The 16,434-nt window shown below is 45.7% G+C and overlaps 1 protein-coding gene across 3 annotated transcripts in view; it reads right to left on the minus strand.

The window, feature by feature from the left end:
- Window positions 1-16,434, minus strand: part of efnb3b (ephrin-B3b) — a 117,951-nt gene that overhangs the window by 97,036 nt on the left and 4,481 nt on the right. For 2 of the 3 annotated variants that reach the window (XM_023949033.2, XM_023949032.2), the window contains exon 1: window positions 11,085-12,785. The exons of the other annotated variant lie outside the window; for it this stretch is intronic. In XM_023949033.2, coding sequence (XP_023804801.1) covers window positions 11,085-11,233 — 149 coding nt within the window. In that variant the 5' untranslated portion in view covers window positions 11,234-12,785. Of the gene's footprint in view, window positions 1-11,084; window positions 12,786-16,434 lie in introns of those variants that run through there. 3 annotated transcript variants of the gene reach the window in all.

Here is a 16,434-nt window from a genome sequence, read left to right on the forward strand (position 1 = left end):
ATGCATCTGTTTGCAGAAATGATCTTCGGCTAACACTCCCAAATTACTTTGACCCAGCAGCGATAGGCAATCAGGATTATTCACTCCCCCTTTCCACTAAAGTTTTATTTACAGCTGGGCAACAGTGGGGACTGCAAATCAAGAACCATCAACAATGAAACGGAAACAAAAGGAGGAACGAAGAAGGAGGATTTGAGAGCAATTAAAAATAAAAAGAAGGAGCAAGGCGATAAATTTTTAGTGTCTTCCAACCAGCTGTAACTCGATTACTGCCGGGATAAAAAAGGAAACTAGTAAAGCTACGGGAAAAGCAGTGAAAAAGACAAAAGAAATGAAAGGGGGATTAGAGGCGAGAAGTGGACTAGTTTTTCCCAAACGATGAGTGTGTGTGGGAGGCAGTGGAGCCGCGGTCGAGTGTGTGTGGCAGCTTTCAGTGGATGCTCCAAGAGCCCTTTTGTTACTGAGGAACACAGGGAAGGGAAGGATGGAGAGCAGCAGAAAAAAGACTGGAAGAAGGGATGAGGGGCTACTGACAAAGGGAGAGAAAGGGGGGGGGGGGCCTCTGAGGAAACTCAACCCCTCCGCTTGGACTTTTTCCAGCCCTGGAAGCAATAACATTTTTCATCTGTGCATGCATGAGTGCGTTTACAAGCTCTCCTCTGTGTGCTTGAATGTCTGGATGAGTCTATCCCAGAGTATATATGAATGTGTGTTAATAGTAAGACATGAACACAAAGAACACACGTCTCACAGGGAAAGCCCAGGTAGTAGATGTGAGAGGGACGATCCACTTCACTCTTTTCCCAGACAAGACGGGCCACAAGGCAATCGGTGTATTCCACATGTAATACAAATATGCTAGTTTACTTTTGGACACGGTCTTAATTCATTGCTTCAGGTTGAAATGCTTTTATCAGCAAAAATGTCTGGTTTTCTGGAGGAGGGAGACGTTGTTTTAGTTTGACAACCATGCTTCTTTGAGATTGTCCACAGCAGCTCTGAAAGGGGTTCTGGATTATTTTCTCAGACCACAAGAACAATGGACTGCTTCATGTTGAGTGGAAGGCTGTGCGAGTCTACGGCAAAAACAAAGTCGCATTTCTTTTATCCTAAAAGTTAAAAACTGGACACATTTTTTAATCAATCTTAGCTTAGCCAGATGTTTTCTGAGATTCAGGTAGCGCAGGATCCAAAGTTAGCAAATATTTATTTAGTAGCATTGGATATAAATAAACATATTATTTCTGTTTTTCTATTATTTTAGACATTTTTCATCAAAATGTTACATATTAAGGTGCTAAGCCAACTGTACGTAGCGCTAGCTTAACTGTCAGCATTAGCTAAAAAAAAAAAAGAGAAATCATAAAAATATAAGTTGATAATGTTTAATAGAAAGAAATTTGGGGTATTTACTAATTTTTAGATAATAAATGTCTTTGCATTACAATGTTTTTGTTTGCAGCGGTTCAGCGTTAGCTAACCAGTACATGTTGGCTAACTTTTTGGATAAAAGACAAAGCTTAAGCTCTGATGTTTATAACAGTGAAATGGTTTAACATCATTCAAAATGAAAATGAATATACAGCGGTTCCTCGTTTATGGCAGGAGTTATGTTCATGAAGTAACCCGCGATATACAAACACCGCAGAGTAGTAATCTTTCTTTCTACAACCTTTTAATGCTGTAAACCCCCTCACTACACACTTTCACACTTGTCTCAGACAGACAAGATTATTTTTACACTTTAATTATTTAAACTTTTACAATTCAAACTTGCATTGAAAAATACGGCCAGTTTTATTGACGGAAAACAAAAATCTAATTGCGATTAAAGACCTTTGGAAATTTGGCTAATTGTGTACTGGAGAGATGACACACAGGAGATTGATTGACATTGGTCCACAGCCACGATCCAGTGTAAAAACAAAAAATAACACATAAATTGCGCTAAACAAATTTCTAAAACGCGAGGGATCACTGTATAGAAATAGTTTTTCTTTGTTTTTATGCTAAAAGTAGATGTGACTCAGCAAAAAACAACAACAAAAACAGTCCCAGCGACATGTATTTAGAGCTACCGTGGCTTAGTATGCTAGGCTTTCACTTACAAGTCGTCGAAGAATGTAAACATATAGGATTTCATCGATCTGTGGGGACTTGTAAGTATAAGTTGCGTGCACAAAGCAATTAGACGAAATACTAGTAGCATCGTCCGGTCTATCTTGTTTTTGAGCAGCTGAGCCGGGCTTTTTGGTGGATTGTAATGAGCCAAAATCCTATTAGTACATCGTCTAGGAAAATTCCATTTCGTCTTCTTAACCTCTCAATCTTTTTTCTCTGTTCCACTTAATTTGACCTCTTTGATGAGCTTTTCTCCCCAACCAAACACAGAGTATCATATCCGTCCCTGTGAGCGGAGCGCCATTCTGTCACTGCTGCTCAGATTATAGCCCAGAAGCAGCTGCGGTCATAAAAAAGTTAGTTTGGTGGGCAGACGCTTCAGCTTCCCGATGCGTCCATTCATGAAGCAACCCCCCCCCCCCCCCCCCCCACCACCACTATATATAGATATTTTTGAAGCAACGAGTGGGAGGTTGTCTCTTCATAGCCTCAGGCGAAGAGCACACATCTGCCGTTTCTAAAAGAGAATATTATTCCGCTAAAACTGGAATTAATAAGAGCCGTGACCACCATTTAATCGACAAAATTTCTTGAGACAAAACTTCTCCGTCACAAATTTAGAAGCCAGCCAGTTAAGGGGAAACATGTGGCGCACTTCAGCTACCCTTCATCTCGGCGTGTGATCTCCACATACCCAGATAAATCACAAAAAGCGTTCGCATTAAAGCCGGGCCCCGCTTAAAAACAGAATTCATCTTAATCTCAGCATTGCATCATCATTTTGCCCCTTTTTTTCTTCCCCCGCAACGTCAGCTCCACTTAAACGATATCAAATGCAGAACCGAGCAAATGAAGCTTGATTTTTTTCCCCGGCTCGTCAAGAAAAGCCAAGGTTAGTTTCCCCAAAAGACTAACAATGATGGTCTAATGCCAAAGCCAGATGCTTCGCGCACACTGTACGGTCTTTCAACTCCTAATTAGAAGTGCGCATTTGTACGCACACTTGAGGTTCTCAGAAAGGAAAGGGAAAAAAGAACGAAGCAAAGCCTGGAAGAATAATCAAGGTGTTGAGAGACCCAGGCGTGGGGAATATTGCGAAAGATCTGAGGTAGGGAAGCGGGCCTGTGAATGTATGGGCCAATAAATCTGCTCGTTTATTAGGAAGCCGCCTTTCAAGATGACTGGGTTGTTACTGACGCGGCACAGAGCACGACAGGGTTTCCCACCAAAGCCTCCTAGCATGAGGATAATCTCCGAGTCAATGGTAAAGATTATGCTAAAGCTAAGATGCTTGGGAGTCTTGGGAGTGAGACGTCTCCCCCCCGTCTCCCACACAAGAAGTCCAGAGCCAGAGGACGAACCCTGGACACGCCGGAGTCAGACATAAAACGGGAAATAGTGGCCTGGTTTGGTTTGCAGACTCGTTGCAGGCGGAGTGATTCATGGGCGCTTACGTTTGTGGCTCTGCACTCCCCGGATAACAGCTCCTTAAGCCAAAAATAAACATGTAAAATGATGTTATTTAAAGAAACATCCACCTGTAAGCGCTTCATCACGCTCCAAAAGCGGCTGCCGGCTGTGCGCAGAGCATTTTTACCGTCTTATTTTTGTTGGAGTGTTGTTTTCTGCTGGAGATACTCCTTCAAAAAAAACAAAAAACAATCCGGTTGAGTTCAGTACGGCGAAGATCCGGAGTGTCAACATCGATGAGCATCAACGAGTCCGAAACTCGCCAGCCATCGCGTCGGATGAAATCCATCAAAGTCCGGGCAGAGACGCGGTTTGACTGCAGCCTCAGCGCTGCAAGAATGAAAGCTGCGCTTTGGAAATGAAACGCCAGCTGAGAAAAAGTCAGGGTCACGAGTCTTCTGTTTTGTTGTATTGTTAGAGCTCTTCTGGCCTTCTGTAACGGCACATCAGAGCGGTCGACCGCTTCAAAAAAAAGATGTAAATTACAACGCTTCATCCTGGAGTGAACTTTGAAAAATGGATTACAGAGCGCAGCAGTAGCTTTGCCGTGAGAGGCCTTTAATCGAGCTTTTGGCAAATGACGTTTCTAAACATATTGTTTTGTGTTTGACATCACTGCTGCCTCTGTGAGTCATGCAAGCGGCGAGGAGTTTGCCTACGAAGGACGACAGAGATGGGAAACCGGCCTCCAAACGCAACCGACCCCGTTGATCAAAGGGTCTCCTCGTTCTGCCCCCAACAAAAGTCAATGAATTCCTTTAAAGCTTCCCAGGTTTCATGCTGGACTTCACAGGGATAAATATTATGGGATGTGTCAGTAATGAGGAATGAGGGGGCCAGCTCGGTTGTAGCTGAGCAGGAAGCGGCTCGTCATGGCGGTGACCTACAGATCATCAGTCACTCTCCCCGTCTGAGCCGTGTCACATCAGCCAGTACTTTTGTCAAACCCCGGCCCGGCTTCCACACCATCCATCTCCCTCGCAGCCCCCCCCCACCACCACCACCACCACCACCACCTTCATGGTTTTCGTTCTCTCCGCTGTCTTAGCCTCATCTCACCCTAACAACACCCACTTCTTCTATTTTTGCCCTCCTGCTCACATTGGTGGGAGAGGTTTGCCGAAACGTCAGCTGTGACGAGGCCCAGCTGTCTCCCTGCAGACCCCACTCATTTGTCTCTCTAGTGTTGACACCCACTTGCGCTCGCTCCTTCACTTTGTGTTACAGAACCATTTTAGGCCTTCGTCCGCCGGCAGACGGCGGTAAGCGACGGGTAGATGGCGGCGACGGCGCAGAGAGTTCAATGCAAAGATGGAAGCACACATTTTTTTTTGCTTTCGGTTATAGGAAATGCTGGAAAATGTTAAATGAGGTTTGAACTGCTGGCTTTTTAAAACAAAAACGGACACAAAACCAACAGATTCCATATAAGTCACCAGAGCTAAAGTGTTGACGTTCTTTGAAATGCCGTAACTCTTGAACCGTTTACGGATTTAACATGATTAAAATAGATTCTGACAACTGAGAAAAACAGCTCTGCGCTGATATGCAACACGTTACAGAAGGAAAGCCTTTACAGAATCAACGAAAACCAACTGATTCTGAAGTGGAGAGAAGCTCTTTTGCAGGTAATGTGTTGCTAATACGTTTACGCTGATTGTGTAAACCCTTTATGCTAGTAAACACTTTACAGTACTGAAGAGTTACTAGCGCAACTTTAAAGTAGTAAAGTGTTTACTAGCGTAAACCCTTTAAGCTAGTAACACTTTATAGCAATAAAGTGTTACTCGCATAAACCCTTTACGCTAGTAACACTTCACGTTGGTAAACACTTTACAGTAGCATTATCACGTTACGCTAGTAGCACTTTACGCCAGCAATACTTTGCAGTAGTAAAGTGTTTACTAGCATAAACCCTTTACGCTAGTAACACGTCACGCTAGTAAACACTTAACAGTATTAAAGAGTTTACTAGCATAAACCCGTTATGCTTGTAGCACTTTACGCTAGTTACACTAGTAGTAAAGTGTTTACTAGCGTAAACCCTAACTCTTCGCTACTGTAAAGTGTTACTAGTGTAAAGGATTTGCAATAGTAAACCCCCACTTGTAAACAGTAGAAAAAGAAGAAGAAGAAGCCCCTCCTTTCTTGTGCATTGTAAACACTCAATGCCTATTCAAAAACACGTTAAATGCAGGTTGTGTATCTAACTATAGATACAGCTACAACAACAATGCTAACTTTGGAGGTAAAATGCACTGTAAAAAATACAGAAAGGCAATTAAGCTTGATGCAGGAACATTAATAACGCTTGAGGTCAGCAAGGACATAAAATAACCAAAAAGAAGTGAGTGGAGAGTCAAAGAAAGACAAGAAAAAGCCCACAAAACTGAAAAAAGATGAAATTTCAACCCCTGTACTAAGTTCATACACTTTGGTACAGCCTTCCTGATACACCAGTCTGATTCTTTGCCACCAGAAGGGGGGGGGGGGGGGGGGGGATTGACCAGGCACCATCCAAATGTTGCCAAAAGGATAGGACGACCCTCCTTTTTTTTGGGGGGGGGGGGGGGGGTGAAGCAAGCTAATAAGAGGCCCATTAGTGTGCCTTTGTGTGTGTGTTGGCCGTACTTTGCAAAGAAGTTGCGAGTTCAGCAGTCAAGGGCAATCTGCCCACTGACACCGGGACACATGACCCCCCCCTCAGTCCCTCGGCCTGGGTTACCCCCCCCCCCCCCTTGTAAACCCATGTTTTTCTGTGGGGGGACGGGTCTTGTTTCTGCTTGTTGCCTGACGTGTTGAACCCACTCATCATCATCATCAACACTTTTAACTATTACTGAAAATCCCAAAGTCCCTCCTAAGACCTGGACGGGGTGGGGCGGGGTACATCAGTTATTTAGCTAACCCCAGCATATTTACAGCGGCACTTTCCAGCCATTATTATGTTGATGAATGTGCACCGGCCCGGCCAAATAAACCTATAATCGAGTAATAAAATAATGAATGAATTCCGTGTGGAGCTACAGCGCTTTGACGCATGCAAATAAGATCAGATCCCCGGTGTTTGTGTGTGTTTGTGCGTATGTGTGTTTACCACTTTTACAGCGCGCCCGAGCAACAAAGGAGACATATTAGTGCTGCACGGTCTTTAAATATGTGTCCGACTTGAGAAGGGAGAGGTCGAGCCCCGCGAGGCTCGTTTATTTGTGTCTGCAGACGCCACTGCAACACATCCTCCTTTATTTTTACAGACGGGCTGCAGACCATCTGCGCCAAAAAAACACACACTCAAAGACAGCAAGAAACCAGCCGGGTCGGTTGTTTCTCCTCCCTCTCGTGGCATTTCCATCCTGCCACATCAGCTGAAACTTCATTTTCGCAGCTCCTGTTGCTCTCAGCTCGTAAACTTGCGTACACTCTCCTCTATTCTTTTTTTTTTTTACTGACGGGGGACCGCCTGCTTCTCCCTCAAAAGTGCCTCTTGTTCTTCTCTTGTTTCTTCAAGAACAGAAAGCAGCCCCAGGAATCGCAGGCAAATGCTTCAGCCTGAGGTTGCAGGCCGACACCCAACGGGGGTGAGGAGGCCGTGCATTATTCACGGCGGGGGAAGGGTGGCTTTCACACGGGTGAAAACAGTTTCGGGTGTCGGAATGCCGCAACCAACAACCCGTCTGACCTACAAACGCTTTGTGAAAATGTCAGCGAGGTTTTCCAGCGATTCCACTTCGCCGCTTCACCGAAGCCGTTCAGCCTAGTTAGCTAGACTTTTATCCGGCGCCAATTAGTCTGTGAATAATAAATTATTGAGCGCCAGTTAGAGGGGAGGGAAGGGGAGGGGGCGAATACATTTTAATGTAGATCTTAAGGGGCAAAGTTGTATTACAAGTAACGGGGAGCTTCGCGCGTGCAGCCACCCACCCCGCGGCAACCGTTTATGATAATCCACAGACGTTTGCTAAAGTAAAAAAAAAAAGACAAAGGGGAAAAAAAGGGGGGGGATTTCCCCCCGGGTCTGGATGACCCGTCAGCCTCTAAACTCCCGAGGAGTAATGCAAGATTCGATCTTTCATTAGGGCGGCCGTGTAGGAGCGATAATAGGAGTTGCTGAGGTAAGGATAATGTATGTTTAGGTGGAAGTGGTGGTGTTGGGGAGTGGGGGTGGGGGCTCCTCCCAAGGTGATCGTTCTGGTTCAGTTCCCTCTTCCTCCAGCACAAATGGTATTGGCACTTGAGTCTTAACTGGTATCGATTTCCTTAGGGTTAGGAGAGTGTCTTCCTCCGCTCTCCGCCTGTTTTTCCCTCCCTGGCTGGAGACGCTACGCCCGATAAACGGCGTCTGATGGCGAATACCGGCCACCGTTTACTGTAGACGCGTGCCCCTCCGATGTAACCATAAAAGCCGGCTGTTCCAGCTCACCGCTGTCATCCCCAACGCGCTTCAAGCTGCATCAGTGGCTGCCGGCGTGCTATAATTAGCGGCTGGATGTGACACATGTTTCCAATTTGCCATGTTCAGTCAACGTCACGGAGAGGTTTGAAAGGTTGACGGCCCGTTTGCCGCGTCGGGCGGGACGGGAGGCACTCTGCAGCCACCTGAGCGGCGGACTGCTGCACCTTCCTGCTCGCCGGGCTTCAGGAGCACCGACCGGTTGCGTGTGCGGGCTCTGGCAGCTCCTCCGCTGGAAGATGCGCAGCGTTTAAACACGCAGCCCGAAACATGTTTGGCCCCAAGGCAGCTGACAGAAGAACAGCTCAGAGTGAGGAGGAACAAGTGTGCAGAGGAATGTAAAAGGACTAAGAAAATAAACTGAAGGAATGACTAAGCTGATTAAGCATGAATAGTAAGCTCCATGAATAAGCTTTATAAAGCACAATAGGCTTTGTACTTGGAATATATGACTGAGCAAATCTGCAGGACTAGCTGTGAAGTCGAAGTCTCCACCCAAGCCGATTCCGTCAGTGCAGTCATTTTTCTCTGATTCGTCTGAAACGCCGGAGGTTTTCGGGGCTTTTGGTTTGGTTAGCTCTCACCGTAAAGCCACAAAAGATGGGAGTAATAACAGGTGTGGCTGGGGGAGGGGTGCAGTTACTGGCCAAAGTTCGCTTAGACCAGAAAAAAACAAAAACAAGCGTTACCCTTCCAGACCGGTGTTTTAGCTCCGGTACCGACGTCCTGTAATCTACGATAAATCGCTGAATGTTCACGCAATTAATGTTATTCCAACGAACTCTGAAGCTACGAAAAACAGCAAAACTTTTACCACCGTAAACACTTTATGGTAGTAAAGTTAGCTGCATAGACACTCTTTAAGCAATTAACGTAAACAGCCGATTCTGGGAAAAGTAACGCAAAGTTCTGGTGCTAAGAAAAGCAACTTTAGCCATAACGCAACACTTTACGATAGTTAAGAGTTTCCGTATTCTACGTAAACTTGCCAATTTTAATGCAGAGAAAAGCAGCGCTGAGCCGATATGCAACACTTTATGTAAGGGGCAGACGAAGTGCGTTATCAGAAATTACCATACGTCTTGGAAGCCTGAACCGTCCAACGCAAAGCGGACTGCATTGATTCTGATAATGCACACTTCGAAGGCCATAAACCCGCTCATATCATGGTCACTTACAAAAGAAATAGATATTCAACCAGATTTTAGTACTTTATTCTTGTTATTTTTTTGGTTTGGACCAGTTTTTCCACAAAAAGCGTTACCGTGGCAATCTGCCCCTTAGCTAGCTCGGACCTCGACTGCAGCGGCAAAGGAAAGTATTATATCTATGCTGATCCTCATGATACGTTAAATAAAGCATCAATTCAGAGAGAAAGTTCACCTCTAACCGCTTGTTTTTGTCAAGATTATGAAGAAAAAGTTTGTTTTAAAGAAGTCGGCGCAGTGATATAAAACATTTTAGCTATGTGACCGGAACTACTTTTTTAGGCGTACAGTATTGTGGTACATCACTTTTTAATGCACACCCATCAGCCAATCAGAATCGAGAATTCTCCCGGACCATGGTACAAGTTACAATAAAGTCACATAAGGTTTAACACATCGGCAAAAAAATTAAATCAGTGTAAATTATTTTGATTGCGTGTTTACGAAGTCAACATAATCTAGCTGATTCCGACACGGACAAAAAGCGGATTTTCATGGATATGCAACACCATGTGTTAGTACAGTAGCTCAACGTAAAAGTAACATAAAGTTTCGAATACTGGCAAAGAAAAAAAGTGTATTTCTCTACGCCAGATAATTGCGTAACCGTAACTCAACGAATGTAATTCCAACATATTCTGACAGCGAGAAAGACAGCTCTGTTCCGACACGCAAAACTTTTGTTAGTAAAGTAACGAAACGTAAAAGAAAAAGGCTTTCCTCTGCGTCAAAATCCTTTGGAATTGTGCTGAATGCACAACTACTCGAACTCTGTAAAGTGTTTACGCAATCAACGTAAACTAGCCGATTCTGACGAGGAAAAAAGCAGTTTTTCACCAATATGTAACACTTTGGGTTAGTAAAGTTAAGTAACGTAATGTAAGTAAAGTATTACATATTACATGAAAAAAGTGCTGTTCACAACAGAATGCACTGGAATCACGTTGGTTGTGTGAAGATTTACAGCAGTTTAAAGAGCAATTGTGATTTTGTTGTCGTTAGCGATATCTCCAGTGTTAAAGAGGAAATTGTATCATCCTTTATATTGTATATTAGAACGCACTTTGACCTTACGTCAATTAAAAAAACACATTTTTAGCATTTCTGCACACTTGCTCCGCTCGGTTTTGTTTCCTTAATCAGTTCTGCATTCACACTGTAGCAAACCACATCACAATTCACTTGCAAGTTGGCCCGAACCCCTTTGTTTCCCGGCAGATCACTGGTTTGAGTTCAGGTGAAATTTCACACCTGTGAGTGCGGAGTAAACCAAACAGAGTGAGGAGCTCCGCTGTCCGTGGCTGCCAGAGGCAGCAACATGTCAAAGTACCACAAGGCCCGCTCGGATGGAGGAAAGTGCTGTCACAGGGAGCAGAGGGATGGGGAGCAGTTTCCTCGGCTCATGCCCGCCACCTCCAGCAGAGGAGAGGAGGACAGAGCGGGAATGATAATGAGCTGGGTCCTGAGTGGACACTCTGGGTGTTGGAGAGGCCCAGGCCTTTAATCAAGGTCATTGAAGGCATCAAAAGGCTGTCTTTTTATAGCATCTCTGCGCCCTGGAAGCGTTTGCAGCTGGATTATCAGCAGGAGTGGGGGGGGGGGGGGGGGTCGGGTCAGAACACGGAGTAGATTGCTGAGATGGTCTTTCATCTTTTCTTTTGGGGGGGGGGGGGGGGGTCTGCAACTGGAAGGGGACTTGATGCCCTTGTCTAACTTTGTGCACGTCACGTTGCATTACTTGCTGGTTGCATGCTCAACAGTTGCCTGCATCCCTCCCCCCTTCCCCCCTGTCATGCTGTAAAGTTAAACGCAGCTCCTCCTGGGCGCGTGCTTACCTCTCGTTCCGGGAATTCCAGTAGATCGGCTCCATGTTGCTGGCCGTCGACCCCAGTAAATCCAGTAGGAAAACCAGCGCGATCCACAATCCATTCCCGCTCCCGCGAAACGCCATCGCCGCCGCGGCGCCCAGCACGCGCAGCCCCATCCGGGAGAGAGCTCGCTGGTGTTTCTCTGCGCTTCAGCCGCGGAGGGGGGGGGGGGGGACGCTTCCACACAAAGCCGATCGGCCGCAGAGGAGTCAAAGTGTGCGCAGAGATTCTGCTGCGCGCAACCACATGGATCCACAAGGTGGACGGAGGGGGAAAAGGACACTTTTTCTACTTCAACCGTCTGGATCTCCAAAAGGTGCTATTTCAATCCCATGACATTCCCATCCACCAGCCTCCCTGGAATACTCCACAAGATTCTCCCCCCAAAAAGAAGAGAAAAGAAAAGAAAAGCTACTTCTGATTCCACTCGGTGCGCCCTGATTGTCTTCTCCCGAACAGTGTTCCCTTGTTGTTCTGCTGGACTCGGAGGGATTTCTCTCCCATTACCTTGTAGGAGGTCTTCCTTCACGCATCTCCAGGTTCCCGAAAAATAAAATAAAAAACACAAGAAGGAATAAAAAATGTTCGTTTTTGGTTCGAAGGATCCAGTTGTGTCGGCAAGTTTAGAAGGAGACGGCTGCCACTCGTGTCCACAGCTCCATCCTTCGTGGAGAGATGCTGCTCTTCAGTCCGTGCGCACGAGAATCCAGCTGTAAATCCGCAGATCTTTCACGAGAGTTTAGAAGATTAAAAAAAAAAGAAAAATCCAATCTGGGGATAAATCCGAGAATTTGAGGAGGAAAAAACAAAACACACACACATGAAATGTCAAGAAGTGATGAAAATAGAAAACAATCTAGAAAAAAAGAAAGTAATGATGCGCGCTGAGAGTCCGGGATGCGTCGCTTGAGGTGCGTGGTCGGAGGAACGCGCTCCCGTGCGCGGTCTCATCCGTCTGTCCTGCTCGAAATCCCACCGTTCTGACTCGCCTTAACGCTCGCGGCGCATTGACAGACCGACTGGCTTGTTTGAAGGGAGGAGGAGGGGAAAGGGGACGTGGATAAATGGGAGAAAAAAATCCCCATCCTCCGACTGGCAGGCAGAGCGCACTGACGGAGCGCGGCGCGCCTCCCAGGCTTGCGCGCACACACACACACACACACACAAAGGGGGGGGGGGTATCGCGTCCCGTTCAGCACCTCCTGTCTTCTTCTTAAGAGTCTCCCGGAGACCCACCACCACCCACCCCCGTACACCTCTCGGACTCGGACCTGTGGACTCCCTTGTTTTGTGCGTCTGCGGCGCGCCAACAGAAGAGCAAGAGCGCCCTCACCGACTCAGGAGCGGCGCGCATGACAACAAATCACTGAGAAATGTCAGAAATGTATTATGCAAATGTCAGTGATCCTATAGGATTGTGGGTAAACGCAGCGTCAAAGACCTGCAGGTGACCCCACCCCACAACACTTCAGAATTGACGCTCCAGCAAAAAACTTTTCCCGCAACTTCATGAAGGAACAAAGGGCGCATGTGCAGTCCAGACAACACGAACCCCTTCAGACCTCCAGGCTGAAGCTCAGCGGCGAGGATCTCTGCTGATGAACCAACTCCTTTCCCTCCGAGGACTCCTGTCTCACCACTAACGCCAGACTGGGACTGAGAGAATGCAGACAGGTACATGGAGGGGAGTCAAAGCTGGAGCTGCACTGCCCCCTCGTGGCAGAAAGGGCGCATGCGTCTCAGACACTTGGCCCTCCAGGAGCAGAAACATCAATCTGAGGAGGCAAACTCCTGACTTTATGGCTGCATTTACACTGCAGGTCTTGATGCCCATATCCGATTTTCTGACTATATCTGATTTTTCTGACGACCCGCTTACATCATCTTATAAAAGTGACCGATATCCGATTTTTGCATTTATACTATACAATGCTGAATATCAAACGTAGATGTTGTGACCTGGAAAAGGAAGTAAAACAACACTCGTTTTACTTCCTTTTCCGGGTCTGAACGTCTCCAATGGATACCGACAATAATACAATGGATTGAAAAATTATACAGTGTTTTGCTTTCCACACTATTTTGAAAAGTCAGCAAAAAAATCAGCTAAACATTGGTCTCGTACGGCGGAGAAAAAGAGGAGAACCCTTGTTGCAGCCTGGGCGAATTTAGTGATGATCGCTGCAACATCGGTTCAAAGGAAGGTTTGGATGCAGCAAAGGACTCAAGACTGGTGACTGTTGACATGTGATCTCAGTTGGTGGTGTCCGGCAATGAGAAAGCCACTGTTGAAGAAGACACACCTTAGAGCTCGACGGGAGACTCCACGATCAAGTGGAAGAAGATTCTTTGGTCTAATGAGACCAAAATTGAGCTTTTTGGCCATCAGACAAGACAACATGTTTGGCGGAAACCAAACACTGCACATCATCAAAAATACACCATCCCCTCTGTGAAGCATGGTGGTGGCAGCATCATGGTGTGGGGATGTTTCTCAGCAGCAGGCTTGTAAAGATGGAGGGCAGAACGAATGCTGCAAAACACACAGAAATCTTGGAGGACAATCCTTTTCGGTCTGCAAAACAACTACGGCTTGTGAGAAGATTTATTTTCCAGTGAGACAACGATCCAAAGAAAACTGCAAAAGCTACATATGAATAGTTTCAAAAGAACCAGATAAATGTTCTGGATGATGTCAAAAATTCACTTTCACCAGGTACTAGGCATGTGCTGATTTTGTTAGGCTTTTGCATTTGAGGCGTGGGCGAAGTTTCTGCACAAACAAGAAGGAAGGAGGAATTGCAAAAACCTGATTGCTGCAGAAAACAATCTTTTTTTCTTCCAGCAGTATTCCTCAGCTCTTTTAAATCACTAAGTTCTTCTTTTTGTCTTAGATTCATCGACTTCCCCACAGCGGAACCCCAGAGTCACCTCTGCCATGTTTGATTCCCATCAGCTCCGAGCTGCAGCAGCAGCAGACGAGAGGCGGCAGGAACTTCTCATATTTGTCATTGGAAGCTCGCCGCCGCCGCCTCCTGCTGCTGCCGCACAGCCGGGGGAAATAAGAGAGAAGCAGAGGACGGGCGGGGAAGTCGACGCGCCATCAGAGCTGCGCATGAAAGAAGGGAGTCGTGCTCAAGGGCACTGCGGCAGAGCAGACGAGCTGTGCCTGCTGGCGATGGAGCTGAGACGGAGTCGGCTCACATGCCTAACATCTCTGCTCTGATGACCTCTAGTGACCTCTGCAGGACAGAGGTGGAGCTGGCAGGAATCGCCTGCTGGTGGCTCCTCCACCTGCTGCTCCATCATGGCCCGCAACGGCGCTCGTTTATTTGGGCTGACCTCATTTACCGCGTCGACCTTTAACTCCTCCTCACAACCACGTCCCCCCCCACCCACCCACCCTCGGCGGCTCCAACAGAACCTAAACAATCACAGTAAGTGCAGGGCTAATGTGAGCCTCTGCAGGGATTACACGCACACCTCTGCAGTCTGAAGGGGGGGGAAATTCAAACGCATGCATGGTGGTGCAGATCCGTGGGTGGGGGTGGGGGGGGCTGCACGCCATCATCCCTCAGCATCTGGCGACCCTGGGGGATCCGCGTTATTGACTGTTACGACGTCCCCGGAGCTGAAGGTGCAGATTCCTTCGCTTTATCTGACCTCCTGACTGAAACCAGGTGCATTCTGGGACGGCTAAGATTTACTCAGCCTTTGATGTTTTTCATTTTTTACTTAACCTCTTTGAAACTGTCTTTCCCTGGACTTATTGAAGCAACATCCTGGTCTTCATGGCATTTATTTTTGTTTATCTTTACGATCATTTCTTTCACAGATTAGATCAGAAACATCTTTTCATTACAAAATAAAAAAACGTTCACCCTTTTAGAAAACTAATTTTTTCATTTGCTGTATGATCAAAATAAAGAATTTAGGATCTGCTGATTGAAAGAAAACACCCAAAATAGTCAAATTGGTTAAAAAAAACCTAGAGAGTTAAAAAAAAAAAGAGAGTAGAAAGTCTGTGTTGCCCAGCAACAGCACCAAAACATCACTGCTCTAGAGGAGATCTGCATGGAGGAATGGGCCAAAAAACGAGCAACAGTTTGTGAAGACCTTCTGAAGACTGACAGAAAACGTTTGACTGCTATCGGTGTCAAAAGAGGGTATATAACAAAGTATTGAGATGAACTATTCATTTTGACCAAATACTTATTTTCCACCATAATTTACAAATACAATCTTTAAAAAATCTGACTTTCTGGATTTTTTTTGTCACTTTGTATTTAATAGCTGAGGTTTACCCATGATGAAAATTACAGGCCTCTAATCTTTTTTTTATATTTTAATATTTTTGGTTTATTTTGTTAAATTATCCCAATCATCAAGACAAATTAAAAATAAAAACCATAATGTAGCGACAGGCACAAAAAAAAACGGCATTGAATAAAGGAAATTTAAAACAATACCAAGAAGATCGATCAATAAGCATTATGATTGATCCCCACAAGAACAGAGCAGAGACCCTCCCCGTTCACGCCCCCTACAGGCTGACCCTATGACCACCAGTTCCCGTTTGCACGCTTACATGAACTGCAACATTAGCTATACGCGGCGTAGCATCATTACCAAGGCTAAACTTATCTCGAATGTTAGCATTCTCTTGTAGTTTAACTCTTTAACGCTAGAGCTTTAGCTCTGATGTTGGCGTTTTTTTGAAAAATCATAACTCTTCAACCAATTAACGTCATTCCAGCGGGTACCGATGCGGAGAAAAGTGGTTTGGCATATTGGTTTTGCGCCAACATTGCATATCGGCGCAAAAAAAAGCTTTTCTCAGCATTAGAATCCGTTGGAATTATTTTGACCGTTGAAGAGTTACGATAACTCAAAGCGCGTGCGCTAGCATCGCCGTTACATGGTTAACCGAAACAAGGTGACTAACCGTTTTAACCAAAATTCCAGAGGAAAATGAACTACACGGTTTCCCGGTGTGCTAGCAAAACACACGTTTCCTTTTTTTTTTACCTCGAATGCAAACACTTGTTTTTTTTTTGTCTTTTCCCACTAAATCTATGACTAATTTCATAACCAAACTACGATGCAAAAAAAAAAAAAAATCAATGAACAAGTGAGAAGAATGTAATGAAATGAAGTCCTTCCTGCTTCGTCTCAGTGAACACTGATTAGAAGTGACAGTCCAAAGTCTCCCTCTGACATCCTTCCCTGCCAGCAGGAGCTCCTGCATGGATGGACACAAATAAAAGAATCTATTGTCATTGGACACCTGAGAGCAGCCCTGAACAGAGACACGCAT

Source organism: Oryzias latipes, chromosome 18, assembly GCF_053564925.1.
Source record: "Oryzias latipes strain Hd-rR chromosome 18, Olatipes_Hd-rR_3.1".
In the NCBI taxonomy this organism is placed as follows: Eukaryota; Metazoa; Chordata; class Actinopteri; order Beloniformes; family Adrianichthyidae; genus Oryzias; species Oryzias latipes.